The 27,329-nt window shown below is 49.3% G+C and overlaps 10 protein-coding genes across 10 annotated transcripts; 7 read left to right on the top strand and 3 right to left on the bottom strand.

The window, feature by feature from the left end:
- Positions 1 to 214: 214 nt before the first annotated feature.
- I303_105855 (methionyl-tRNA formyltransferase) lies at positions 215 to 2,049 on the bottom strand (the record flags this gene model as incomplete). Its single annotated transcript, XM_018409166.1, has 6 exons — positions 215 to 583; positions 686 to 817; positions 927 to 1,028; positions 1,183 to 1,553; positions 1,649 to 1,738; positions 1,821 to 2,049. The coding sequence occupies 6 exons, from the start codon at positions 2,047 to 2,049 to the stop codon at positions 215 to 217; spliced, it is 1,293 nt and encodes a 430-aa protein (XP_018261438.1).
- A 764-nt stretch (positions 2,050 to 2,813) lies between these two features.
- Positions 2,814 to 5,067, top strand: I303_105854 (uncharacterized protein; the record flags this gene model as incomplete). Its single annotated transcript, XM_018409165.1, has 8 exons — positions 2,814 to 3,010; positions 3,150 to 3,310; positions 3,392 to 3,432; positions 3,494 to 3,600; positions 3,658 to 3,729; positions 3,789 to 4,583; positions 4,672 to 4,712; positions 4,775 to 5,067. 8 exons carry the CDS (start codon positions 2,814 to 2,816, stop codon positions 5,065 to 5,067), a joined length of 1,707 nt encoding a protein of 568 aa, XP_018261437.1.
- Positions 5,068 to 6,444: 1,377 nt separating this feature from the next.
- On the top strand, positions 6,445 to 8,261 carry I303_105853 (uncharacterized protein; the record flags this gene model as incomplete). Its single annotated transcript, XM_018409164.1, has 6 exons — positions 6,445 to 6,639; positions 6,737 to 6,880; positions 6,991 to 7,196; positions 7,305 to 7,464; positions 7,561 to 7,683; positions 7,758 to 8,261. The coding sequence occupies 6 exons, from the start codon at positions 6,445 to 6,447 to the stop codon at positions 8,259 to 8,261; spliced, it is 1,332 nt and encodes a 443-aa protein (XP_018261436.1).
- A 441-nt stretch (positions 8,262 to 8,702) lies between these two features.
- Positions 8,703 to 9,121, bottom strand: I303_105852 (uncharacterized protein; the record flags this gene model as incomplete). Its single annotated transcript, XM_018409163.1, has 2 exons — positions 8,703 to 8,832; positions 9,033 to 9,121. 2 exons carry the CDS (start codon positions 9,119 to 9,121, stop codon positions 8,703 to 8,705), a joined length of 219 nt encoding a protein of 72 aa, XP_018261435.1.
- Positions 9,122 to 9,581: 460 nt separating this feature from the next.
- On the bottom strand, positions 9,582 to 10,959 carry I303_105851 (uncharacterized protein; the record flags this gene model as incomplete). The annotated part of the gene is made up of 5 exons (XM_065969253.1): positions 9,582 to 9,936; positions 10,018 to 10,118; positions 10,213 to 10,566; positions 10,659 to 10,740; positions 10,814 to 10,959. 5 exons carry the CDS (start codon positions 10,957 to 10,959, stop codon positions 9,582 to 9,584), a joined length of 1,038 nt encoding a protein of 345 aa, XP_065825325.1.
- Positions 10,960 to 11,416: 457 nt separating this feature from the next.
- On the top strand, positions 11,417 to 12,623 carry I303_105850 (uncharacterized protein; the record flags this gene model as incomplete). Its single annotated transcript, XM_018409161.1, has 6 exons — positions 11,417 to 11,432; positions 11,504 to 11,616; positions 11,809 to 11,931; positions 12,010 to 12,148; positions 12,205 to 12,467; positions 12,528 to 12,623. 6 exons carry the CDS (start codon positions 11,417 to 11,419, stop codon positions 12,621 to 12,623), a joined length of 750 nt encoding a protein of 249 aa, XP_018261433.1.
- Positions 12,624 to 14,117: 1,494 nt separating this feature from the next.
- On the top strand, positions 14,118 to 17,470 carry I303_105849 (uncharacterized protein; the record flags this gene model as incomplete). The annotated part of the gene is made up of 10 exons (XM_018409160.1): positions 14,118 to 14,269; positions 14,337 to 14,611; positions 14,694 to 14,994; positions 15,046 to 15,484; positions 15,538 to 16,081; positions 16,137 to 16,199; positions 16,321 to 16,395; positions 16,493 to 16,544; positions 16,614 to 16,920; positions 16,973 to 17,470. 10 exons carry the CDS (start codon positions 14,118 to 14,120, stop codon positions 17,468 to 17,470), a joined length of 2,706 nt encoding a protein of 901 aa, XP_018261432.1.
- A 2,613-nt stretch (positions 17,471 to 20,083) lies between these two features.
- On the top strand, positions 20,084 to 23,174 carry I303_105848 (OPT family small oligopeptide transporter; the record flags this gene model as incomplete). The annotated part of the gene is made up of 9 exons (XM_018409159.1): positions 20,084 to 20,170; positions 20,231 to 20,304; positions 20,365 to 20,443; positions 20,500 to 20,851; positions 20,921 to 21,144; positions 21,201 to 21,882; positions 21,944 to 22,684; positions 22,735 to 22,822; positions 22,874 to 23,174. The coding sequence occupies 9 exons, from the start codon at positions 20,084 to 20,086 to the stop codon at positions 23,172 to 23,174; spliced, it is 2,628 nt and encodes an 875-aa protein (XP_018261431.1).
- A 948-nt stretch (positions 23,175 to 24,122) lies between these two features.
- On the top strand, positions 24,123 to 24,673 carry I303_105847 (uncharacterized protein; the record flags this gene model as incomplete). Its single annotated transcript, XM_018409158.1, has 2 exons — positions 24,123 to 24,168; positions 24,234 to 24,673. 2 exons carry the CDS (start codon positions 24,123 to 24,125, stop codon positions 24,671 to 24,673), a joined length of 486 nt encoding a protein of 161 aa, XP_018261430.1.
- Positions 24,674 to 24,912: 239 nt separating this feature from the next.
- On the top strand, positions 24,913 to 27,285 carry I303_105846 (uncharacterized protein; the record flags this gene model as incomplete). Its single annotated transcript, XM_065969252.1, has 4 exons — positions 24,913 to 25,116; positions 25,169 to 25,378; positions 25,428 to 26,490; positions 26,546 to 27,285. The coding sequence occupies 4 exons, from the start codon at positions 24,913 to 24,915 to the stop codon at positions 27,283 to 27,285; spliced, it is 2,217 nt and encodes a 738-aa protein (XP_065825324.1).
- Positions 27,286 to 27,329: the final 44 nt, after the last annotated feature.

Genomic DNA, 27,329 nt, shown 5'->3' with positions numbered 1-27,329 from the left:
ACGCAGTGACAGGCGGTTGTCTGCTTTTTACACACTGAAGCCGTGTCTATGCCTCTCGCGGCAATGTCTCTATTGCTAATCCCAACGAATGAAGTCATATGTTAGATAAGATCCAGGTTGATCGACTTGATTGACTTGATTGACCTGATTGATCTGATTGAGATGATATATGATTCTCGGTCCCAACTCCAACTCAGGTGAAAGGAGTCACGATTCAAGAGAACCTGACTATGCCTGACTCCCGAACGACCTTCGGCAAACCATTATACCACTCTTTAATCCCCAATACCTTCTTACCCGCCATCTGGACTTCTAGGATTTCCAACCAAGTCCCTTTGGCGCACGACACCACCAACTTACGGGATTTGCCATCTTTAATCAAGTATCCGATTCCTGTTTCCCCTTCAGTATCACTGGAACCTGGTAGTCCGGTTGGATACTCGGAGGGAGATAACGCTCTGAGTGAAATTAGATGGACTTGTGCTTGGGCTTGGCCTTGAGCCTGGGTTTGGGTTTGGTTCGATGTTGTAGTCGAAGTTGGGGAGGTTGTAGATGTCGATGCGATCGATGACCATACTGCGACCTTTTTAAGAATGGAAATGACACATCAGCGCGAATGTCTTCGTTTGGTGGAAGGCGGGACTCAAGCAGAAGGACTGCCCAGCCCGGCGGAGGGAAAGCCCACCTGATGTCGTATTCCTCTATGTAATCTATCGATCTCCTCGGCAGTCTGTTCGGACCATCTGATCCGAGCTGTCTCGTGGGTAATCTTAGGTGCTAAGGTGATTTCGTTCGCGTCTTGGGTTTTGAAGGTAGCCTAAATACTTTATCAGCTACCTTCGTGACTTGGAAGCGTCATACAGAATCGAACCATACGAGACCGCCAACAGAGAAGAGGACGATTTTTGATCATTCCATTAACTCACCGTACCTTCCCTCAACTCCCGAAGGACTTTCACTAGAAGATCACCGCCAACTTCTGCCAAGTGCGGTAAGAATGTATTGTACGTTGCGTCAGCAGGTACAGCCTAGATATCAAAGGAGAAGGCAATCGTCAGCTTCAGCTTTGTCTGATTTAATCTGGCTTCTTTTTCTTTGCTCCTGCCTGTGTTGGTTTGTGTTGGGTATCTTGTTTGAGGCGATCCTGACGAAATTTTCGTAGATCAGACAAGAGAGACATACGATATCCCCAACCGACCCAACTATATCTCCCGCATCTACCCCTTCGCTATATTTCACCAACCTCTGAACGCTGACTCCGGTCGATGAATCACCATTCGCAATTGTCCATTGGACAGGAGCGGCACCCCTGTATTTGGGTAATAACGAAGGGTGTACATTGAGTCTATGATCCGCTGGGAAAAGATTTAGGAGTTTTAGGGGTATGATCTGTCCGAATGAGGCTGTTAAGAGGATATGCGATTGCGATTGCGATTCGTTGTAGTTGGGATCGAAACGATCGAATGGAGGAGGTGGGGTCCATGATTTGACACCTCCCGAAGGTATGGTGTGGGTCGGTAAGGATTGAGAATCTGCGTATCGCTTCAAGGCGGCTAATCTCAATTACATCAAGGACTTTAGCAGGCAGATAGCAAATAGCAAATCCTGATAATGAGGACAAGAGTTGTCAGAAAGATGGTCAACGTACAAATGTACTTCTCAAGAGATTTATGGTGTTTACCTCCCCGTCCAACGTCTTTATCTGGCGGAACTACAACATCGATGGATTCCCATAGATCTAGGTGTAGGCATAAAATGAGTTCGGAGAAATCTGTACATAATGCAATACTGGACCCATACGCTTCGACTTCTGCACTCACCTCTGGCTTCATACACAGCCTTGAGTGAAGCTACTGAGAACTCGTCTGATCCGCAAAAGAGGATCTTGAATTTAACAAATCGTCTAGTGGTCTGAGCAGTACAAGTGAACGCTTTGACATTACCGCCGGGTTGGAACCATCTTGTTGGGTGCAGATTACCTGTTCTTGAGACGGACGCGGAAATGCTGGACGATCGGACCAAGCTCGAGACGGAGGAGAGGAGGGTCATCTACGCATCGAGTTGTAGACTCGCTCTTCCCTCACAGTGTAGCAAGATTAGATGCAAGTATATAAGCAAGCTTGAAGAGAGGGGTCCAGACTGAAATTACTCGTAGTTGATTGTTATTTGTACTCGTAGGGATCTGTGTCCAGGCACGGGTTTACGAGAAGTATTCACAACCTGTCATCCTATTCATCTTGGATTGTGTATCTTGCATCTGATCGACCACTCAAACCAGCGTAGACAGTATAGCATCGATCCAGCTCTTCAGACTCTCAAAGAAGACGCATGCGGTGTGCTTCGGGAGCCACTTGCGGGCAGGCAGAAAGCGAATTCACGTCCCACCAGACAAAGGCAGACAGACATTTTAACAGAAATTACGACCTGGAACACGCAGTTCACCGAAATCTCACACAGCAATCGATTGAGACGATAATATAACAAAAGCAGACCTCCTTTGTGATAGTAACACAGAAGAGACTCACTCTAGATCGCGTGATATTGGCCGTATGCTAGGTGCGGCTCATGGATAGACGGCGTCACACTGGATTCAAAGACGTCAAGGATCCTTTGATCGATCTCGCTCGTCATCTATTTTTGGATTCACAACAAGACCGGTCTCAATCAGAAAGACTTTACCAGTGTGAAGAGTGGACCACTCGATCTTGATTCATCAAGTCCAGGCTCAGGCTGTCCCGCTGTGGACCAGCTACCTCGCCTCGCAAATTCATCACCTATACATATTGGCCACGAGCACTGGGATCAAGGACAAGATGTATCACCAATCGAAAATATCACTCTCAAACCTCCTCTTGATCCCGACAATCTCAACATTCATCCTCCAGTCATTGCCCGCCTCAGCATATATACCAGCAATAGCAGTGAATGATACGTCCGGGTTGAATTTTACGGATTCGTCGACTATAGCTATCTCGTGGACGGATCCAGTAGGGACTTATTCAGGAGCAGTGTGAGTAATTCATCAACTCATCGGAGACACATAACAGTCCATCGGTCTCGTACCTGTTAGCAACGATTGTATATGAACCTGACATTCAAAATCTGCATCTCCTCTCAATACTTCCGACCCCCTACTTACTCGCTCGTAGATCGTTCCAACTGCAAGCGGATGTACCGACAGGAGGTACAACAGCAGGGGCGTTGGTACATTTCTCAGAAAGCACGATGGGCGTGAATCTTACCACCTCGACACCTTGGATAGCTTATATAAGCTGTGATGTGAATGAGACTACAGCGAGTCAGGAATGGGGTGAGCATCGCTCTGTTATTATGCTTTGTGTCCGATTTCGTGTGAGATCTGAATGGCTGATCGATTTGGGTTCTGATGCAGACATATTCACATTAGCTAGGGATAGAGGAGCGGTATCCGCGGTGAGTGGTCTATGCCCGTCTGGAGGAACCCGGCTGATGCTTATGAACGCTTCTCTCGTAGCTGCTATACACCGCCCATTCTCAGTCATGCTTGTTAAATTCGGAATATATAACGGATTTCGAGAAACCTTTAGATGTCTTCGCTACCAAGACTGTGCAAGTGGCCAGGTGAGTTCGAGCACAAGCGATTGCGGTATTGGTGAAGCTGATCTCATGGTCGCATAGACTCATCGACAATCAATTCATTCATACCAATACCTCGTTCGAAAATTACAACGGGACCCTGTTAAACATCTCGTATGTATCGCTGGATCCTTTTTGCGCACTATCACCGCTGACCGCCTCTTCTACCTCAGCGGAACCGATGTCAACAACTCGCTGTCCAATAACGCACCAACATACAAGTCGTTTCTGATGGGCACGCTCACCGCTCGAAACTCCACCGGTCAAGCCACTGCAACAGGTATACCCAATGCAGAACCCACGTCGGACTCCTCCTCGGGCGGCGGATCCAACAAAAAGACATCTGCGCCAATGATAGTGCTTTACACTATCACGGGTGTCGTGTCGTTCATGTTCATCTTTATGTTGATCATGGGAGCCAGACGCGCGATGCTGCATCCCGAGCGGTACGGCAGGAGGGAGAACGACGATGAATATGGACCACAAAGTGCAGCTAGGGGTTTAGCGCAAGCTGTGTTGGACACTTTCCCAATCATCAAGTATAATCGAAATGACCAATATGCTGGAGCCGGGGCTGCAGCTGGATCACCAAAGAGATTGTCATCGGAGAACAACCTGCATTCGATATCGCTCAATCGGCTCAGCGGGACGGAAGATGCAGAAAGGCGTCGGACAAATGGGTATTATGAGGGTGACAATTATGCTGAATCTTCCAATAGTGGAGGGAAGAGCGGGGTGGGTACGAATGTCACAGAGGTCGAAAAGAGGATGTCGTCAATAGCTAGTGGGAGTGGACATCATACGCCCGATGAATCGCATATTGTCGGACGCGAACGCGATCAAGAACCCGGCGATAAGGAAGGTCAACAATGCCCGATATGTTTGGTGGATTTCGAGCCTGGCGACGATCTTAGAGTTTTGCCTTGTGAGAGGGAGCATGCGTACCATCAAAGCTGCATAGATCCTTGGTAAGTTGGCTGTCATCTTTGCATACCAACTCTTCGCTTTCTGGCGTGAGAGAACGATAGCTGAGTCGGCCATTGCGTCTTCGTTTAGGCTACTGGAAGTCTCGTCGTCATGTCCATTATGCCGTAAAGGTGAGCTAGCCGATCCTGTCAGACTTTCAGATGAACGATAGCTAACTTGGATCTGTGTATAGATTTCAATGCTCCTTCCACTTCAGTGCTGTCGAATTCCCAAAACTCGAATGAATCGCAATCTCCTTCACCACAATCTTCGACATACCCAGTTGATCAACAAACACAAGCGCAAGCACAGGCCGCACAACAGCCGCCTACTCAACATGGTTTCGCGCGGTATCTCGCGTTCATGAGGCGTGAGCGCCGTGAACACGGTGCGAGCAGGAGTAGTAATAGGCGGAGTAGAGCGGATAGTGGTGTCGGAAGAGGAAGAAGTAGGGAGGCGGATCAGACTGGACCCGGGGGATATTAGCCTTGGATTCTCGGAAGGCTCGTCGCCGTTCCCAGGTCAAGGTCCACTGGCCTTATATGAAGGATGGACGGACGGACAATAGAATAATGAATAAGTCTGCTAGTAGTTGTATGATTTTTCCTTCAACCGTTGCTCATTTCTTTCATCATCTCATATGCTATCGCCCTCCAGGTAATTCTGTTATCGCTCCATTCGTCCGTCCAATGGCAATATGATACTTTGGGTCTAATTATCGCGACGACTCTGATGATTATTCCTAGATGAGACTGTATGACTAGTATGTCTAGTACTGTATGATGCCTTTTTGTCGCACAAAGTGGAATAGTCAAGAGGGAAAGCACAATGCCGCTAGAGGTTAGTTGCTTGCTGGGCACAGTCCTACATACATATACAAGCCTGTGCCTCCCTCGATTTGTTCTATCCGTTCTGTGCCTTCCGAAAATCACGGATACCCCAGAAGGGAGGATAATTTTACAACTTAGCAGCGTCATCATGAAACTGATTGTGTGTGGGTTTTTGGAAGTGTGTGTGCGTCAGGATGAATTCTCGTTTGTCGATAATTGGTCACACAACTTGAAACGAGCCTGTGTTGAGATCGCTCTAAGGTCAGACCGGAGCGAGATCGATTTCGGATACTCATACAAGACACGTAACACAGCACACTGAAGCGTCTGCACAGTTTGACAGGGGTGCACATACGGTACATGAGTACCTTTTACTAATCGGTGCTGGACTGATTGATACCGCAGATCAAAGGGACAGTACGAGTATAGGGTGATTAGAAAGGATTCTGCCTTTGTATCAAATCGTGTGTGTGATCCAAGACGGTTTGGGTCGTTGTCAATTCCAGATTCCCTGCAACCTTACTTATGGAGACTAGCTAGTCCAGCCTAGAGCTCGGTCAAGAATGAGTTGACCTATGGGAAGGATACAGACATGACACTAGGCATCAGCATACTCATCTTAACATCATATTTATGGGCGGACTACTTGACTTGATGGGATGTCTGAAGGCATCTCCTTTGTTCATCCCATCTCGTCTTGTCAATCTATCCAAAGCCTTTCAACAAGCAGTGCAATCTGGAATACATCGCTGATCGTCAAATCCACACCTCAACTTTTATGGAAAGAACCCCATAGCAGTTCGAATATTGCTGGTTTTCAGAACAACACCATCTCCGAACAAGCTCACCATCGATCCACTGGATCCCCTCCAGCATCAGCAAGACCAGTCCGACCGACATTGTACAAGGTTACAGAACAACGCATACAAAATGCCGATCTCGTGAGTGGATCCCACTACGAGACAACCCAATCGAGACGTAGTTGTACAGTATATTGACATCTCAAACCTTCATCCCCCTCACCCCCGCCGCGATGTCTTTCTCGGCTCTGGTAGCTATGACAGGCTTCATATTCATGATATGGCATACATGGCATTACGACCGATGGAAGTGTCTGCTGTATTCGAAAGATGACTGGTTCAGAGCGGTCATGTGTCATATACTCCTTGGATCGATAGCGTGTTTGATGGTATTCACTTGGATCGACGTTCACGTTTTATACGCTGAAGTGAGTTTCTGGCATCTCAGTGCCCCTTCTCACTGTGTATTTTCGACACTATCTCGTCTCGGGGGGTTGGGATGCAAGATGCTGATTGAGTCTGCAGTACTACATATATCTTCCTCAGACTCAACAAACGATCGTCGCGCCATGGCAGCTCTGGACCGAGCTACACCAGAAGCTGTACAGGATCTCGTTGTATTTCATGACTGCAGGATGGGGGTTCTTACAAGCTATCCATCTGGAAGAGGTACGTGCGAACGTGCGACCACCGCCGATATCTTCTATGCCCCTCAAATAACAGCTCTTATCAAGTTGGGCCACGGACCAGTCACTGATACAACTGAGCGGGTCGCTTAGTTCCTGTACTGGGGATACTTGATCAAATCAATAAAGACACCCGGCGGACCGAGATCAACATGGCTCAAATCGGGCTTCTTCAAAGTATGGATCTATCTCTTCTTCTCCTCGTTCGCCCTGTTGATCGGGTCCGTACATATTGAGACGGATAATCTGGATATGATGCGGGCATATCTCTTCGTCGTTGGATCAAGTATGAGTACGCTGTAAGTAATCCATCATGACCCAGTGTTCCCTGTCCTCGATCTTGCAGATGATTTTTTTCACGGCGGGGATATGCTGACTGTATTTTATTGGGTGGATGGTGATGATAGACTGGCCCTGGCATCAGGCATATTATGCTTCATCTTCCCGTCGTTCTTACGCACAGTCAAACAACAAGGCGCATCTTTCGAAGTTTTAGAAAGACTTCATTTCTTCAGCGAGATGAATCAGATCAGGACGTTTTGCAGGGTAGCTTACAGTGCTGCTATAGTGAGTTTTCCTTGCCTTCCCTTGTTTTCTTCGATGAGAACGACAAGTCGATCTCTGATGGTTTCGTATTCATATTCATATGAGTATCCGCCGCAGCTCGTCCTCTCGGTAGATGGCTTGACGAAATCGAAAACCATCAACAAATCGCCATTTTGGCATGATGTTTTATACCTGATTGGCCAACTCGCTTTGTTCGCAGCTACTTGTCTATCGATCGTTGTGAGTCCACTCAGTGACCCTGAGTGATGGCCTCCCGCGCATTGAGCTGAGCAGGGGTTCCTTATGTCTGATAGGTGCTCTTACCTCGCAATATGACTTCCGAATCCTTACCACCCCCATCAAAAGATACCACCTTCCTGCCGATGGCACCTTACAACCCCGGACCCAAATCACCAAGGGGGCGGACACTCAATGCAGACGGTACTTATCCTATCAAGCAATTCTTCGAATTGGGTGAACGGTTGAATGTCGGTCCGGATGCCTTGGGCGGGATCAACTCTGGATATCCGCATAGTCCTCATCCTCATCCCCACGGTGTTGGGAGAAACCATCAAGGGGAGAAATATGAGATGTCGAAATTGCCAGAAGGCAGCAGCAGCAACTCGAAGAGTTCCGAGATGGAGAGTGCCCCGTTCACAGAGGTGATGGACCGGACTAAGAAGGCTAGATTGAGTGAATTCCCGACTCTCCCTAATGTGGTCAGCAAGTTCAAGAGTCCGTTTGAGACTGCTCAGCCGAAGACGAAGGGACCGACTCAGGTGCTGGTCACTAGTCATACGGTCGTCGAGGAGAATTGAGGATTGACCGAACTCCTTTTTGGTAATTGATGGTTGGCGATATCGGCAGCGCTATCATCTGCGTTAGAAGTTAGAGGTTGATTGTGTATATACTGTATGATTCAGTGCAATTCTGCGTTTAGTCGGGTCATTGTTCAGCTTTAAGCGAATGAGGGTTTTGTACTATACATGCAAATTCCACTGTTGCCCAAATTACGTGTTGAGATGAGGTTGGAAGATTCCATAGTCCAAGCAAGACAAAGCTCTCTCCGTCATTGTCGGACCTCTTCGACTTGCTGATTCCCTCAGTAAAGAACATTCCTGGTATCCATTCTGATTGTGCTGTCCCTCAATCATCTGATCGCCCTCTCATTTGAAAACTCTGATTTTCCTTCAACTTTTCTGCTTCGCTCTGCTTCGCTCTGCTTCGTTTGTCCGCGCGACCACAATTGCCTATGCACTCTATGTTTTCTTGAAGTATTGACTGGTGACACTTTGTCCAGCGATTATACCGAAGACCGTCTCCCCTGCTGAGAGGTATGAATCGGTGATGGACTTGATGGATGAATCTGGGATCTGATCCGTTGCGGGTCTATAAGGAGGCATCGTGCCGAAGGTAGGAATCCGTCATTATGGGACCAAAGTGATGTCGCATCAGGGAGATAGGAAGAATAAAAAGGGCCAAGACAATGAAGATACGATGGAGGTCAGCTACGTGCAGTGCAATTGAAGCCGTTCGTCGAACAGACAAACGAGGACACGGCTAAACGAAGCTCCCGCCTCGCGACTCACGCATAGCCAGTGGTCTTCTTCACTCCTGCCAACACAGTCGATATCGCCAAGGCGTCAACGGCATAGTGGACTAATCTACCTAGAACCATGGTGATGTTCTCGGATGCTGAATGTCGTGAGATGTGATGTGATGTGATGTGATGTGATGGATTGAGATGGGCTGTCTCGCGAGAAATTGAGACCGCTTCGGCTGAGCTGGGAGCTGCGGGTGCTGAGGTAGATTCCTAAAGGGTATTATTGAAGGCTAAGAAAGAGGATACTGTATGTCCTTGCTATGAAGTGGCTGTCGTCGTTGATAGTGTAAGTGTTGTGACGAGTGAATGAAATCCACTGACAATCCAGCCGGATACTTGAGCGGGACATGCCGAGCTCATGGAAAAACGCGTAACAATGGTGGCAAAGTCATTCAGTCAGTAGGACGCAGGGTTGACTTGGATCTGCGGTGTACATGCATGTATTGGTACAACAAGTGTGTGATATATTCTGTAATGGAATATGGTGCAATGCGATATGCAATATCGATTGAATGGAAATGAAACAGACACGCCATCATGATGACTTTCTTTCACTAGTCTTCTCCCGCTCTTCCAACCATCGCCTAACGGCTTTCCTACTCTGGGTCAAAACCCATGCTCGTCTCCATCGATTCTCCTTGTCCCTCATGCTCTGCTCCCCTCCACCGATCTGAGAGCCGGAAGAAACGCTACCCCGCGGCCTGTCCAAGCCCCAATCATGATACAGCTTCATGACGTGGCAGCTACACGACCATATATCCTCGTATTCCGCGTCGAACAGGATATACCATTCTGTGGGTAAAGATATACGCAGCAAGCGTGTAGCAAGGAGTATAGCGGCACATGCGAGTGTATGGGGTGGGTGGATTGCATACATCGGTGTCATAAGCCTGGTGTTTCCATATTATGATCAGCATCCTGGTCGTTTTGTAAACAAGGCAAGCGATGAGATCGGAATTGTATGCGCTCACATGTCGTTGAGGATTGACCAACACACCTGAGCGACTTCATCTTCAAAGACCAAGTCTAAGATTTTTAGGTAGTTAATCATGTGGCTGTATGGTAGATCCACCTGAAGTTGTAGAGCAGAGTGAGAGACAGTCAGCTCGGTGCGAACGCTGTGATCGGCGAACAAGCTGAAGCTAGATGTGCGAATCGGCACTCACCTGCATGTTGAAGCCTAAGCGTTTCAAGATCTGCATCTCACTAGCGGTAATTACATCTTTCCATTCCCAGAAGACACCATCGTGGAATCCGGGAATCTCAAAGGTGAATCCATCCCATATCGGATCCTGTTCTTTCTCTTTCCCCTTGGCAGTAACACCTTGTGCGGCACCAGCTTGCCAGCTCGAGCTTGTTCCGTTACCTAGTGGGTTAGACCTGAAGGCGGTGTCCGGTGGTAAATTCAGGAGATATTGAATGCGTGCCAGTAGGAACAAATAGGTATTTATCAGATCTCGAAGTCTGATAGGAGTTTCACAAAGTTTAGTGGAAAGGAATAAAGACGATATGGATATGTCCTGTATGGAATCAAAGATCAGCCAAGGCAAGCGCCACTAGGACATGAGCGTCTCTCATTTTGTCCTTTGATGAGTGGAAATAGTGAGCTCACGTTGACGCCGAACGAGTACAAGGAAGATACATAGTAAAATCGATGAAATATCACTTGGGCAGTCGCCATGGTGTTCTGTGGCCTGCGATATCGACTCTATCAGAACATTTCATGGCCAATGGAGGTGATGGTAAGAGGTAGTATTATGGGCTTACAAGCCCAACATCACTCCTGCCTCTTGTATCAGCATACATCCCGCAGTCCGAAGATCATCCTCCACTTCTTTCGGGACACCATCTTTCGCAGAAGGGGTGTTGGTGATTTGATTGAGAGTCGCCAGAGGATGAGGAGCGTGAGCCATGTCCGCCCTTTTCTGGACGTTCACGCTGTCCAAGACTGAGCGTTGAACCGATTGACTTGATTACGGTCTGAACATCTATAGCTTGAAACCCGTTAATCCATATCATAATCACCTACGGACATATGCATGAGCTGGGATAAAATGATCAAAACTGATTAGGATTAAATTGAGACACTGACATCTACACCACGTGTTTTCGGCCTACAACTTCTTTGTTGTCAACCTAAAAAATCAGTCAACCTAGAGCATCTCACCAACTTTTATTTCTTGTCGTCTCTTTATCTATTGTGGACTCATCATAGCAAGGCATAGATCATCGCCCCTTCTTCATACTGACCGAAGACTCGCAAAAGGCCTCTTACTGCCCCTCATCAACCGAACATCGCTCCAGCGGGACCTCACCAAGTCTCATCAACTTAATTGCTACACGCTTCCAACGCTCAATACATCAAACGCTATGTCGGACGATTGGGGTGAGTCAGACACATCTAAGCGATGCCGTGGTCAATCTAGCTGGGCAAAAGTTGATTTGTGTCCCTCGTAGATATTGATGATGAACCCACAAACTCGGGCTCTTCGACCCCTGCCCCAGCTGCCCTTCCCCCTAAAGCCCCTGCGCGAGGGAAGTGGCAAGGTGAAGATGAGGAGGATGAACAGGTAAGTGGAAGTCGTATGCATTTAATCATACACCTCGCTCGACTCGCCAGATCCCACGAGCGGTTACACGTCTGGCATCGTTGTTAGCATCCCGCTTGGTGACCCCCCTTTCCCCATGTTCCAATTCGGCTTTTGCAACATCCTTCGCTTGACCGCCCGAGCTAGGCTGACGATACCTCCCTCACAATGCAGGACGACTGGGATGTCTCTGAAGATGAAAAGCCGAAGGCTGCTCCACCGAGTATAGCTCCCGCCAAGAAAAAGATGTCGTTGAAGCAGAAACTGGCTGAGAAGGAGAAGTTAGCTGCTGAAGCCGTGAGTCCCACAGCATAAGTGTATTCCGCATGGCATTTGAGTACGTTTAGACTGATGCAAAGCTCGCATGTATCACAGAGGGAAAGAGGCGGTGACGGCGATGATCTCATCGAAACAATGACGGAACAAGATCGACGACGACTCGCAAGAGAACGAGAACAAGAAGCCGATTTGGCAGTTGCTGCCGACTTGTTAGGTGCATCAAGTCTTGACGAGAGTGAGTCTAATTTTCATGCATGATGACTCTGAGATAATGCTCATATGTTGTTGTAGCACCGGCCAAGACCCTTCAATCGATTGTCACCGCCAAACCAACTACGAAGAGCGATTTCACTGAGCTCGCTAAAGACCTCTTTGCAACCTTGATCAAGCAGCACGAATCGAGTCCTTTTTATGCGACTCTCGCCGAGGAGCTGTCGAAGAACTTGTGCGAGAGCTTAACGGCTGTACAGACTAGAAAGATCTCTTCGACGTTGAGTGTTCTGGGTAATACCAAACAACAGGAAGAGCGAGATAAAGCTAGTGGAAAGAAGAAGGTGAGCGCGCATGTACTTGCTCGTCAGTGATTGGCGCTGATGGATTACTGCTGTTTCAAGGCCTCTTCGAAGCCGAAACTTGGTGCTGCTAAGCCCGCGAGCAAGATTGACACGGAGGCGTATGACGATGTGCTTGATGATGACGATTTCATGTAGATAGACTAGAGAATGAGAGCTGCGTAGATAGGCGATAGAATTGAGAGCATAGACATGATTACCCAGCGGATTACCGAGGGAGGGAGAAGCGCGTAGATGAGACAGGTCATTCGCATATATAGATTCCGTGCATCGCTTGTGCAAAGCGTATTATCCCATGGACATATACTTCGACTGGCTCGTCAAATGCATGAAGCGAGACCGCGACCACGTCGCTCGTAAGTTGTCTTTGTGCGTAATCTTGCAATTGTCCTGAGCTTCAGATCTCTGGCTCGACCCGAGCTGCTTGCGTCACGATCTCATTCGATCATGACGAGCTCCTTGAATCAGGAAGGGGTGCAATATGTATCTTGTCACAGCGTCATGTCCATCAAAAGTTGCGCCTCGGCTCACTTTCGGCTCCTATTCTTTGATGAGCAGGACCGTGCGTGATGATCAATAAGCCTAAATGAAAACACGAAGGTCTCAGGTTACAACCTTGGGAGCGCCGATCAATCCTTCGCTGTTGTGATGCAGAGTGGCTCCGCCTCATGCCATCGTCCTTCGCAGCAGGCAAACATACACCATACGGGCTCGCACACAACAACGTTTGACATGTGTCAATGACGGCACTCGTCGCGATACTTGCGCGTGTGCGTGATTGTTTTATGTTTTTGTGTCGTGTTTTTCGGAAAAGAGTGATCGACAAAACGCCTGAAAGTCATGTTGGTATCTCGATCAAATGCTCGAGCTGTTCTGATGAGCTCATCATCGGGCGAGGGATTAAGGGATTCAGTTTAGCGTATTTCCAGCAAAGCAAGCTCCCTGCACATCGCAGAGCCTGCTGCGGGGACCACCACCTTGAAACGATCCCTGACAACGATACGTCATACGTCATAGTACAGTATTGGGTTTTTCACTTTCTTTGGGCTGGGCGATCTAAACTCTTTTTTCCTTTGTTCGTAATTTACCTATAGGGGATATGATCGACCTGGGTAAACATGTATGTCTGTTGGTCTTGTCTGATCAAGAACACGCCAGAAAGGGGAATAAACCTGGTTGTTGATCTGTTGGGATAGGATAGAACTGGATTTCAGGGACAAAACAGAAATTATGACGCTTCTTCTTTTCGAACCTTGATTGTGTGATTATGGACTACGGTGTACCTGCGAACAAAAAGTGAAAGTACGAGATTTACTCAAAGTCGCAATGATGTCATACGACATTAGACGTGCCATCTCTCACTCTGTCGCCATCAGTTCCCACCGAGTACTTAATTCCATAGGTGATCGTCTGCAACGATATTTGTTCCCCTCTTCCTCATCATCTACATATTGCTCAACATACCATATAATCAGAGCAATTGAACTGTTATTCTTTCTTTCTATTCCTATCTATCTATAACTGTAGCCGTGAGTTGCGTGTCTCCTGTCATCCGATCGCTTAGGGATCCTTGGCTGATCGAGAAACTTTGGATTTGCTGTGCGCGCCACCAGCTAGTAACCAATAGCCAATATGACAAGTGCCGGTTTGCCAGCCACCAAGACTGAGGTGACCGCGAACCCCTCCAAGATGGGAGTCACCACCGCCGCTTCCGGTGCAGAACTCGAAGCTGATATTCAGAGGAAGTTGAAGATCTGGGGTGTCGTCGAGGCTTTCCGAGACGGGTGAGCAGGGTTTTCTTTTCGTGACCTGTCGAAAGGCGGGACAAATATACTGATAAATGGCTTCTAGACGATTGCCAGATAACCACCAAATTGACAAAGCCCTCTCTTACGCCGTCAGCCATTCTCCCGTAGAAACCCAAAAGCTCTCTCCGGAAGGACGAGAACTCATCGAGGATTTCAGAGATATCATTGAGACTGCCCGAGCCATCGTAGCTGAGAAGAACGCCGACGAGCTCTTCCAAAACGCCGTCTGGGCTTCGTACTCTGGTGACGCCTCCAGAGCTAAGCAAAGTGGTGTCGTACCTGTTTCCAAGGATGATGCGAAGGCAGATGCCAACCAAGGTGTGTTCGCGCTCTATATATGATATATTCAGGCCTGCTTGCGCGAATTCGAGTCACAAGGCTGACCAGGACATCGTTGCAGCCGCCGCCCACCTCCGAGTCCTCATCACCCTTTTCCTCACCAACTCGGAAGCCCGAAAGCTCTTGAGCGATTTCGGAATCATCGGAAGAGATATCTTCGCTACCGGTGCCGCCAAGGTCGCCGACAAGGCCAGACCCAACCAAGAGCAACTCGACTCCGTCGACCAAGAAGCTCCCTCCAAGGAGTGGATCGGTGCTGACGGTAAGAGACTCGGTCCTAACGATACTCCCGAGCTCCAAGTCAAGGGCCCAGACGGTTCTGAAGTGAGGTACAACCCTAAGGATGATCCTCGATCTGCCAAGTGAGTATTGTAATGCACGAGTTGCCTTGACTAGTGCTGATTCCGCTCTAGGGTCGTTGACACCGACGGTAACGCCCGACCAGCTGGTCAAGTCTACGACCAAGCTCAACAAGCTAAGAACGAGGCTCAAGCCCGAAAAGAAGAGGCCAAAGCCGACGCCAAGGCTACCGCCAAGGGTCACGCTTCCGACTTGAACGCCTCAAGGGACCCCAACGCTTCTCTCACCGAGCAGAAGGACCAAGTCCTTGGCCGAGCCAACGAGAAGACACCAAATGACGTTGATGTCCAAGGTGGAAACGTCAACCGAAACACCGATGCTGACCGAGCCGAAGCCGAAGGACAAGCCCGATCCAAGGCTCAACAACTCAGAGACCGAATCCCTGAGGAGCACCGAGCTAGAGCCGCCGATGCCCTACAAGACACCAAGCAATTCTTCAAGGAGCAACTCCCCGAGGAGCGAAGAGACCAATTCATCTACCGATTGAAGAAGGTGAGTCTGCTACTCTCATAGGAGTCGGACTTACGCTGACATATTCCCTCCAGGTCGTCGTCGAGTGCCAAGAACACAAAGATTACCAAGAAGCCATCTCGTGGTTGCTCGACACCCTCGAAAACTACCAAGGCCACGCCAAACACGTTGCCAACAAGGGTGTCAACTCTGCTCAAGCCGTCGCTGAGGACCCTTCGATCGGAGACTCCACCTTGAAATTCAGAACCCTCCTCGAGCGATTCGCCAACGGCCGATCCATGGACGGTATCACCAATGCTCTCGACCAGATCTACACTGACGCTCAGAACGACGAGCACCTCAGAGGATACTTCACTCGATTGAACGACTACGTCCACCGAGTCCTCCTTGAACCTGGATACATCCTTGAAGATGAGTCTGACAGAGAAGCCAAGCAACTCACCGAAGATGGTAAATCATTCTTCACCGATAAATACAAGGGTCACCAACAAAGACTCTTCGATGAGCTTCAAGTTTGGTTCACCGCCTTCAACGACGATCCTTTGAACAGAAGATTGGGTGAAGACATCAAGAGGTTCACCAAAGACCTCCTGTTCGATCACGAGGGTAATTTGTCATGTGGGTGACTTCTTGTCTTGTTTCCTCAAATACGCAGCTGACAGACAACTTGTAGTCAAACCCAAGCTTTGGAACGATGTACGAAACGTCCTATTGCCTACATTCATCCGACAAATCGGTAAGTGCCAATGACCGCCACACACACACACAACCCATCCTTTGGCCCTGAAGTGCCACATCGCCTGTCCTCTTTACTTGTTCTAGTCGTCCATCGCTGACTGACCCCTTCCTATGCTTAGGCTATGTACCTATCCCTCGAGCAGAGTACTCTGATAACCAAATTGACCTGGTCATCGAGAACCTTGTTCTTTCCGGTGAGTAACGCGTGATGCAGTAGACACACTCCCGACGCTTCCCTTCCCCCGCTCAGGCTAGTGAAGTGTTTGCTGATGGTCTTTCTGCAATGTACAGGACCTAATCTCTTCCCCAACGTCGTGTTTATCGAAGCCCAAAACAGCTTTAGGTGTGTTAACGTTCTTTCCTATGCTTCTTCTAGGATTAGGATGTGGATTGATATTTGCTGCCTTCGCAGATTCTCCCCCTACCCTCAAATCAACAAGCAGATTCCTGACATTCACCATCACCGAATGAGACTTTCGTTGTCGCAGATCCAAGCCGATATCCGAGATGTGCAATTCGCTTTCCGAAGAAAGTCTGGATGGCCCAAACTCTCCGACCATGGTATTGCCGACGTGGTTATCGCTGGAAAAGGTATCGGAATAGATGTCGAGTTGGAGTCGGTAGAGAACCGAAGAGATTCGGTCTTCAAGGTCAACCATGTCAACGTCGCCATTGACACTCTCGCATTTAAGATCCGGGACTCGCGTCACGATTTGCTGGTACGCCTCCTTCGTTCGTTCTGTTGTAGCCATCGCTGACGCCTTCCGACAGTATAAATTCGTCAAAACCTTCGCTACTGGTCTTATCAAGAAGGCTATCACTGCTGCTGTTCAAACTTCGATGAGAACCGCCCTTGGTCACCTTGATGACCAACTGGTCGAGGTCAGAAACCGAATGGACGAAGCTAAGCGATCCGACGAGACCACCCGATCGCAAGCTCTCAAGGATCTCTACGCCAGAAAGAAGGCTACAGCCGAAGAGAAGGCTAGAGAGGCTGACGCCAAGACCGGTACCTTCAAGATCGTCACCGACCGAGACTCCCAACTCAATCCAGACCTCTCGCACTCTCACGAGAAGTCCGCAGCTTCCAGGATGTTCAAGACATCAGATGCTGCCTCTGCCGGTAAGGAATGGCGATCGCACGCTTTCGATCTTCTCGACCCTAAGCACCCAGCTGTGACTGGTCAAAGCCATCCTGCTGCTAAGGAGGGAGCCGGCGCTCAGAACACCTCTGCCGTGAACGCTGCTCGAGCACAAACATCTGCTTAGATGGGTGGATAGAGAAGTTTGATATCGTTCGATTTGTATTTGATACCTTTTACTTATTCCATAATTAATATGCGTTTCTGAACATGTATAAAAATGAATCTGCACACATCCGCACAGAAGCATTCTGGGTTGACATATATTCCCAAAGGCAGTTTCTACTCAATCAGCAAAGATCAGGCGAGTATCAAATGACCCCTGAATGGAGAGAATGGCTACGACTGTAATTTACGTGACCACTAGGTGGCGGCTGCACAGGGGTTCCTACGCTGAAGTTCGCACTTTGTTCGCAGTGATATTGCGTAAAATCGTACTTGGCATGACTCATAAATGCCCAAATGACCAAGCATCAGGTACTTAGTATACGTACATAACCTACTGATCAATCGGCCAACAGATTTTTCGTTCACTTCCCTGTACCGCCTCCGCTTCATCTTGCCCTTGTTTCGCCGCAACTTGCCTCAATTGGCCCCCGTTCCACCTCAAACTCGCCTGTCAATTCACCTTTCTTCTCCCGCTGCATCAGGCCTTGGCCTCCGATCCGCCGCAATTGACCGGAACTTCTCATTGCAGACCTGCTACTTCTGTCCTTAGCGGCCAGTGTTTCCTGTCATGGGCTGATTTTGATTCATCCGAACGTCATTGGATCCACCCATTGGGACCTCAGAGGAGGGCGCCGAGCAATGGTTGGTGTTTTTGATCTCAATTAGACTTGATTTTACGAGAAACGATAGTGAGATCGAAGTATAGGGGAAAAAGGACCAAGTATAGGTGATTGCGGGGAGACAGACGCGGCTGTTTTCCTCCTGCGGGCCTCGAGACAAATCATCTGTTCTTACGTTATTATCTCTAGTCCATGGTCTATATTTATCGTAGACCGCTTCTTTGGTATTCACATTCATATGAGCCACATATACAAAGAAACACGATATTGGAATAGGCTGATATCGGATGTGATCAGATTCTTCTCCTCCTTGACATCTTTTCCTTGAGGAGTGGAATACCGAGAAATACCCCATATACACTGACGAGACGGTTCCTATGCTTGAAGCTCACGGACTTGGATATCTCTTCATTCGCCTCGCCTCGAGTCTTTGCCGGGATGGCGACGCTTCGCAAACGGAGTCAGCGTTCAGTAGGTGTTTTGAAAATATTTGACATGTGCAACACAGGGGCTGCACCGGATGGATGCGACGTGAAAAGCAGTTCGGTCCGTGCACAATCAATTCCTTATCAGTAGCAGATGCGAGGAGCAATTTTAGCGAGCGGACCGGCATTGCGAAGATGATCTACCGCATGGTGCGGCTTTTACAGTTCGCGCTAGTTCTCGGCAACGCCAGCCCGCGTCTCGAAAACGGCTTTTTGTGCTTCTTATCAGTGAACACATGCGTTCTCGGTTTCTGACAGGACCTCTTTTCTGTTGCGTATTGAAGGGGTACTATGTCCCCCGTGGCGGCTCGTACAGTATCCATGCTTGTAGCAGCAGTTTCCAGGCATGTCTGCCACCCTCTATGAGCAGGCAAACGTCAGCGGATCGACTGCTAGTGATCCGTCCTTCATCAAAATCGGAAGGCACAACTGATCACCCAGAACAAACGCGGTGTTTGCTGCTCACCACATGTCACGCGACAGTTCGAGGTCTGTTCTTTTAGTGCGGGGTGAAATTCTGCTATCATTCAAGCCATCCGCACAAAGCGGGAAGAACCGGCATCTACCTGCCATCATGGATTCGAAAGATAAAGAACAGGATGATAATCACGTAACCAAGGCGTCCATGACTCGTCATCGATTCGTCCAGATCGACATAAATAGGGTTTTCAGGAATCGGAACCTGCGACTAGACTATTTTCAGGTGAACAGCCGCAACTTTAAAACCTGGAATTAAAGTACACCATATGGGTTGCAATTCGCTTTTCATTCTAATCTCGACCTTCTACTCGACTTTCGGCGAAATACAATCTGTAGCTGAACGAAATTCGCGGTGTCTGATTCGTCGACTTTCGTCTGTTGAGGCGTGATCGTCGCCAGATAAACGGCAGCTTGTTTTGCTCCACAAGATCAGATTCCGTTGATCTTACGGCCGAGCTGCTTTTAGCTCCATTTCGCTAATGTGGCTGTCACTCAGCGCACTTGACCCACATGGGTTGCTGACGATAGGAATAAAGCAGAGATAAGGTCTCTTGAGCTTTCCGCGGATGGCCTAGAAAAAGATCCGTTCCCTCATTGACTGCCCTGCTTTCTCGGCGGCGGGCAGTCGTATGACCTGTCATCGATGACCGCACAGACTCAGCGCTCGCTCTGTTCAGCTGATCGTGATAAGAAGAGCTATTCCTGATCCATCAAGCCATGAAGGAAGTGTTCCTGGCACACCTACTTCCGCATGACCACCGTTCGGATCATGTCGAACTTCCATACGGTGGATAACGACCCATGTGGTGCGCCCTGCTATCTTCTCGAGGTTTGACGGGATGGCAGATTCGAAGATAAGCGCATCGCACCGAGAGATGATAAGCAACACCACTATATATAACTTGGACGGTGAGATCTGTCGATCGGGGCCGAGGTATCGTCTTTCAACATCATTGTGCATTCGCCAGACGAGGACCCACATCCAGGATGCTTGAAGAAGAAAAGAATCTCCCAGGCGGACAAGCCGCCGAGCTGAGCTATGGCAAGCAGGAGAAGAACAGTATCGAGGGGGAGGTGTGTAAAACTTATGCTGCTAATCTGCCTACGTGCGATCAAGCTGATTGGCATCAACAGGTCACTGTGATGGGCACAGAGAAGGACATCTATGGCGAGACGGTGACTGATGCGGAAGACGCTGCTGCCCAAGCGTGAGTAGTTGATTGGCGGCACCTGAATCGGCTTGAGCTGATCAAAGTTTGGTTCTACAGGGATCTCGGTATGACTGGGGAGGATCTACTGGAGATCGAGACCAAGCTTGGATCTATGTCAGTTGAGAGGACGGCAGTTGTGAGTGTCGCTCACAAGGGGACTGCGGTCGAGGCTTACGAAAATTCCTTTGGCAGATCATGAAACAAGTGCAAGAGATGCACCAGCACGACCAAAATTTCCCCATGTTGGTCTTACAGCGGATCGAAGAGTTCCTTGGGAACCCGGACGTTATGACCAATCCCTCAGCCCATCACGAGTTGATCCGGGAGATGAAGCTTGAAGCATTGTTGGTCACTGAGAACTCTCCTTACGCGGAAGTGCGAGCCGTGGTGGAGAACACCAACGATGTGGACATGCCCTCCTTCACTTTCCGAACTTGGTTCATCGGTATAATCTATGTAGTCATCGGTGCATTCATCAACCAGCTCTTCGTCATCAGACAGCCCAACATCACTGTCTCGTCCGAAGTAGCCCAACTCTTAGCCTGTGAGTGTCGTTTGATGCGATGACACGACACGGGTGGCGGAAATCGCTGATTTCAGGACTTCCGGGCAGACCCTGCTGGAAAGCTTTGCGAGAAAGTGCTCCCAGACTGGAGCTTCACCTTGTTCGGACGGAGACACAGCCTCAACCCTGGCCGCTTCAACAAAAAAGAACACATGTTAATCACGATCATGGCTACTGTGGGATACAACACTCCCTACACGACCGACATTATCCTATCACAATATCTGCCACAGTATTTCAACCAACAATATGCTGCTGAGTTTAGCTATCAAGTGAGTTTTCTTCGCCGGATCGACTCCGTCCCCGCGTGAGCTGAGTGACCCTTCAGATACTTATCGGCCTCGGTACCAACTTCTGTGGATACGGATTAGCTGGACTTGCTCGACGATTTTTGATCTATCCTTCTTACTGTGTATGGCCCGGATCATTGGTCACGATTGCCTTGAACAGGGCATTTCACTCCGAGAGCGACCCGGCGGTCCCTGGACCGCTCAAGCGAATGTACTCCTGGACTCGAATCAAGTTCTTCGCAGTGGCCTTCGCAGCCATGTTCGTTTGGTTTTGGTTCCCTGGATTCTTGTTCACCGCTCTGTCGACCTTCAATTGGATCAGTTGGATCAGTCCAAACAATATGACGCTCAACAACATAGTCGGTTCTGTCAATGGCCTGGGCCTGAACCCTTGGCCAACTTTCGATTTCAACGTCTTGAATGCATATGGATGGAATCCACTGGTGGTACCTGCCTTCGGAACCATTAACCAGTTTGCTGGCGCGATGGTAGCTTTCTTCATGATCGTTGGATTCTACTGGTCGAACATCTGGAACACAGCTTATCTCCCTATCAACTCAAACCATGTGTTCGATAACACGGGATCGGCCTTCGACGTACAAAAGGTGATTGATGACAGAGGTATCTTCGATGCCGCGAAATATCAGACATACTCTCAACCATGGATGGCTGCCGGTAATCTTGTCATATATTTCTGGTTCTTCGCTCAGTATGCCTGTAGTGAGTGATTGTTTTGTGTCTCGCTGGCTCAATATCCGCCGCTGATGGAGTGACATGTCAGCCATCTCCTACGCCTTCCTGTTCCACCGCCGAGAAATCGCGCACGGCTTCAAAGGTTTGGTGAAGAGCTTCCGACGAGGCAAGCGAGACGATCCAGACGACGACGACTTGTCCGAAGACATTCATTGCCGACTGATGCGAGCGTATCCAGAAGTCCCAGAATGGTGGTACCTGATCGTCCTCCTCTTCGCTATGGCATGCGGTATGGCCGGTATAGGCGCTTGGGAAACTTACACCAATCCAGCCGTGGTGTTATTCGGTATTGCGCTTGGTCTCGTCTTCATTATCCCCGTTGGTCTGATCACCGCTATCACCGGTATTCAAGTGACGATGAACGTTCTTGCCGAACTCATCGGTGGCGCCTGGACACCCGGAAATGCTCTTGCGATGAACTACTTCAAAGCCTTCGGATATATCACCACCGCGCAAGCGATCTACTTTTCGAACGATCTCAAAGTGGCTCATTACCTCAAGATCCCTCCTAGGCACACTTTCACCGCTCAATTGGTGGCTACGCTAGTCTCGACTTTGGTGTGCACTGGTGTGTTCAATTTCCAGATGAACAAAGTACCCAATGTCTGCACGGCAGATGCGCCTTTTGGCTTCTCGTGTCCCGGCATCAATACTTTCTTCACTGCGGCTGTGTTCTGGGGAACGTTAGGTCCCAACAAGCTCTTTGGCAGCGCCGGTCAATACAAGGCTTTGTTGGCGGGCTTCCCAGTCGGCTTTGCCCTTCCCTTCAGTGAGTGTATCTTTAGCTACATTTAGACGACAGTGCTTATGAGCCGATAGTCGTATATTTTTTGAGGAAGCGCTTCCCGACCACAAAGTGGCTGAGGCAGATCCACCCTGTCATGCTTTGTTACGGCGGTATCAGCTGGTCAGTCAATCGGAACGCTTGGTCTGAGTGTACGCTGACGACATGATGTAGGGCTCCTTACAATATGTCGTATCTTTGGCCATCAGTGCCTCTAGCCTCGTTCTCCTGGTTCTACATCAAAAAGAGATACCTCGCCTTCTGGTCAAAGTACAACTTCGTACTCGCTGCGGCGTGGCAGTGTGGTATCGCAATTGCAGCTATCATCATTTTCTTCGCTGTACAATTGCCTGCCGTGGAGGTGACTTGGTGGGGTAATACGGTATCCTCTCAGGGATGCGAAGGTACAGCTTGTAGAAGATTACCAATTCCAGACAATGGTTATTTCGGGCCAGCTCCCGGTAACCTCCCTTAGACGGGCTAAACCCATGACAAAAATACCAAAAACCCAAAGCATCGGGTGAAAATCTCAAAAGCGATTGATGGATGGGTTGTAGGGGATGCTAGTATCGCAACGAAGGGAGTTGAGTGGAAAGTGCTGCGGGACGCAGAGAGACGGAAGGTCAAGAAGATGGATTTATGATTGTATAGCGACATGCTAGTCGTAGGGCGATGCAAATAATGCGAGCGTATGCAGACAGACATTGGATCAGTCATACAAGAATTCAGCGTAGGGTGAGGTGTTGTACATAAGTGTTGATCTGCCGCATGCGTATGCGCGACCCACAGCTTTGAACCTGCGGAGCAAAACGACTTTCCTTACGGTCGACGCCACACTAGAGGGGAATCGTTAGAACCTATTTCAACGCATTCGTCATATGCATCTGCCTACTGAGATCTACGGTGGTGAGTCCATGCTGCTAGGACCCCAGGACTACTTGCTGATCAACGTATGCAAGCTGACAGTAAATCTATTAAGCGAGTCGAATACTTTAGATCGTTGACGGGTGAACTCGCCAAGATCCGCAGTTCACTGGTACGTGAACTAGTGAAGAACGCGTCAAATGGCCTTGTTGCGGAAGTCTGTGTTTCAAGATGATCGAACAAAGGAGACCGTGCTGTAGTCTAAGCAAAATCGTAGCTCGTAGCTACTAAGCGAATGCACGAGTCACTGCGATGTGAACTTAGTACGATTTATTGGGTTGCGGTTGCGATGAAAACACAGCAAGGAGTGACTGCGAGGCTGCACGGATGCGGTCATGCAAAGTATCGCAGAGGATGCGATGCGGATCGTCGTGATATTTCGGCTGCTATACAGGTATATATATTGTGTGTAGCTTCGGCTGGAGGACAAGTCTTCTTAAGTACTCACATCACTCAGCTGCAGAATCGACACAATCGCTACCAAATTTACTGAACAACAATGAGGACTTTCACTGCTATCGCCGTTCTGGCATTCGTTGCATCAGGTGAGTGTGAACATCTCTGTCATTGACACTTCCTCTGGATGACGAGCTGATACGAGCTGGTGAAGCCTACGCGGCTCCCGCTTTCGAGTCGTCTGTCACTTCCATCCCCACTGCCAGCGCTGCCATTCCCTCCGATGCTCAATCAGGTGTTCCCTCTGACATGCCTGTTCCCACCGGAACTCCCGGTAACGGCACCGACGCGATGAGCCCGCCTTCCGGCAACTTCACTGGCGCTCCAGATCACGCATTCGGTCACCATGGCAATGCTACTGGCAGCGGCAACTTCACCGGTCCATCAGGCAACTTCTCTGCACCTCCAAGCAATTTCTCGGGCATGGACGATGAAAGTGACCCTTCAGGCGATGCCGCGCCAACTGGCGTACCCACTGATATACCAACCGGTGCATTTACAGCTCCCATCTCCGCCGAGACAGCCGCGTCTGACTCAGAAGCTGTGGCTACTGCTTCCGCCTCTGCTTCCGATGCCGAAGAGGATCTCGAGTAGATCCAGGTAGATCCAGATCTCTTTTTTATGTATCCGGGAGTTGTTTAGCCTGGTGTAGTTTAATAGGACATTGAATTTTGTTATGTATTCCCCCCATCTAAATGCCCCCGTTGTATGCCGGGTATTGACAAACCGCATGCATCATAAATCCTTCTCACTTCTCTCCGTTTGCACTCATCAACATCCAGTCTAGCCCTCTTATAATCGTCACGAAGAACGTTCATCAGCTCATTGGCACGATGGCAGGCTCTTCAAGGTCTACTGCTCATGATGCAGGGCAGGCCAGTGCTCCTCTGCCCTCCGAGAGCACACCTTTTACGTTTAGCTGTAAATGCTTCAACCTGAAGGTGAACGGGCGTATAGCGAGTGGTGACGAGGGGAAGGTTGCGAGAACGAGCAAACATACTATAAGAGTATATCTCCCCGTCGCAGCTGAAGTATTGGTGCGTGCAATCTTGTCTATAGTCTGATTTGAGCTGACTTTGGATGCTATAGAGATTTAGCGGTTATGTCACGTATGATCAAGATGACTTCAGAGAGGCAACCGAGACCGCGGTCGCCCAGGATGGCGATGACACACTGGGACCATCCTGGAGGACATGCTGGCTGTGCGATGTCAAATGCTATGAAGCTTCGGGGAAGTCCAGGAAGGATCCAGCCGCGGAAGAAGAATGGATCAAAGTGGATTTAGGAAATGGTATACTGGTAAGTTTCTTGAGAACCCCCAGGACGACCGAGCTGACATCTTGGGCAGTTTGGAGACGATCTTGACCAGTCAGATCAAGAGCGACTACCGTTCTCAAATCTGCGATTAGAATTCCCCAATACCGGCAGCACTTTCGGACAACCACCCAACAATGTTGAACCTACGCCGTATCCCACTCCAAGCCAAACATCTGAGCCTGCACACCTAATACCGCCGCCGCACGATCCTTTCTTCCTTCCGCCGCCCTTCATACCCAACAACGCACATCTCCGGGACCTGTGCGACCATGCCGGCGACCATCTCAAGCAGTCTCACAAGAAGCTAGAGGACGAAGTGAAGAGGTACATCGCATCCAAGACGCAGGAGATGAGGGACTTGGAGGAGAAGGTCCGAGCGGAAGTGGAGATGTTATGGAACAAGTATAAAGATGGACCTGGCAGAGATGAGGTCGAAGCGTCAGAACGAGCTAGAAGCTCCAGTGTATCAAGATCTGGAAGCATCAGTCGACCAATGTCAAAGGATCGTGCTACTGCCCTCGAGCAACCACAAAGCAAGAACCCCCTCTCGAAAGTCGCCTCTGCTGTTTCGCCCTCGAACAACGCTCCTGGAAGCTCGCTTTTAGCTCAGTCACTGTCTGCCAATACTTTCTACGCGCCAGCCCCGAGCAACAACGCCTCAGCTTCCGCGAAAGACGAGATTAGCAAGACGCTAAACGAGGTTGCGAGCACATACGATAAGCGAGATGACAGTCGAGCAGTTGCGATGAGCTACGTCCTCAGTAATTTGTCAGAACACATGGGGGGCTCTACCACTAGCGGGTCTGCTTTGGGTCAGAGTAGACGGCGAAGTAGCTCGTCCAAGACCAATGGCGAGAGTGTACCGGATAAGGACAGCTGGATAGACGAAGAGCGAGCCACTCTCAGAGAACTATCGGGCAAGCAAGGCAACATGAGCGCGGTTGCGGAGGAAGATGGAGAAAATAGTACACCCAGACCTAAAGCTGTCAAAGAGCTGCAAGGGGAGAAAAGTAAAGGCAAGGGGAAAGTCACCTTCGAGGAGCCTGAAACAGAAAGTCCGCAGAAGCCATCGCCCGCAGAGGATGATGCCGAAGGTGAGTCAGATATCACCCCCTGGTATCGTCACATTGCTGATAGTCCCCATTCCAGACACTGTGTTTGACATGGAGATGGATGATCACCAGAGCGCTCAGCCCGAAGAAAACACCTTATCCCCAGCTGAAAGACTCGCTCAGCTACCCATCTCACGAACACGTAACATCGTGGAAGCCAATCTGTCAAGAACCTTCGCAGCTGATGCACCGTCTCATCGAGCAGCATGGAAGAAGATCGAGGAGAACGGATCGATGTATGCCACTTTACGGCGAGGCTCAGGGTCCTCAGATGACGATGTGGTAGTGGAGGATGAGAGCAAGATATCGAAATTGGCAATGTCGATGCCTATGGCTATTCATCTACCTAAATCAAGAATAAAGCACGAAGCGATCAGCGAACTGGAAAGGAAGACTTCCTTATCCGATAAACACGGTATACTGGTCCCTCCGCTCCTGAAGGCGATGCGACAGAGGGGCATATCGTCAGAGGAGAACTCACTTGGCCTGGGGCTGGGTATCCCTAGAGGTCGACCTGCGGGAAATGAACCGTTGAGGAAGACTTCGAGGTCGGCTTCGGTGTCGAGAGAACGAGAACAGGTGCAGTCGTACAAGAACGACCCTGGGGCATTGTATGAGTCGTTAGGCGATGAAGACGATGATGAGGACAATGGGGCTGAGGAGGAAGAGGGGACCTTGAGAGACAACAAGGGGTTCATTCCGCCCCATGTGCTGGCGAGGAAGAATGATAAGGAGCAATTGCCTGATGTAGGTTGGAGAAGTATGGTGTCGAGTTAGGTCAGGATCAAATAAGATTGGGCAAGTCAGTGAAGGAGGGAAGG

The sequence above is a fragment of the Kwoniella dejecticola genome, chromosome 7, assembly GCF_000512565.2.
Source record: "Kwoniella dejecticola CBS 10117 chromosome 7, complete sequence".
NCBI lineage: Eukaryota > Fungi > Basidiomycota > Tremellomycetes > Tremellales > Cryptococcaceae > Kwoniella > Kwoniella dejecticola.
Note: the sequence above shows the minus strand (reverse complement) of the source record. Positions and strands in the feature narration are given on the sequence as shown.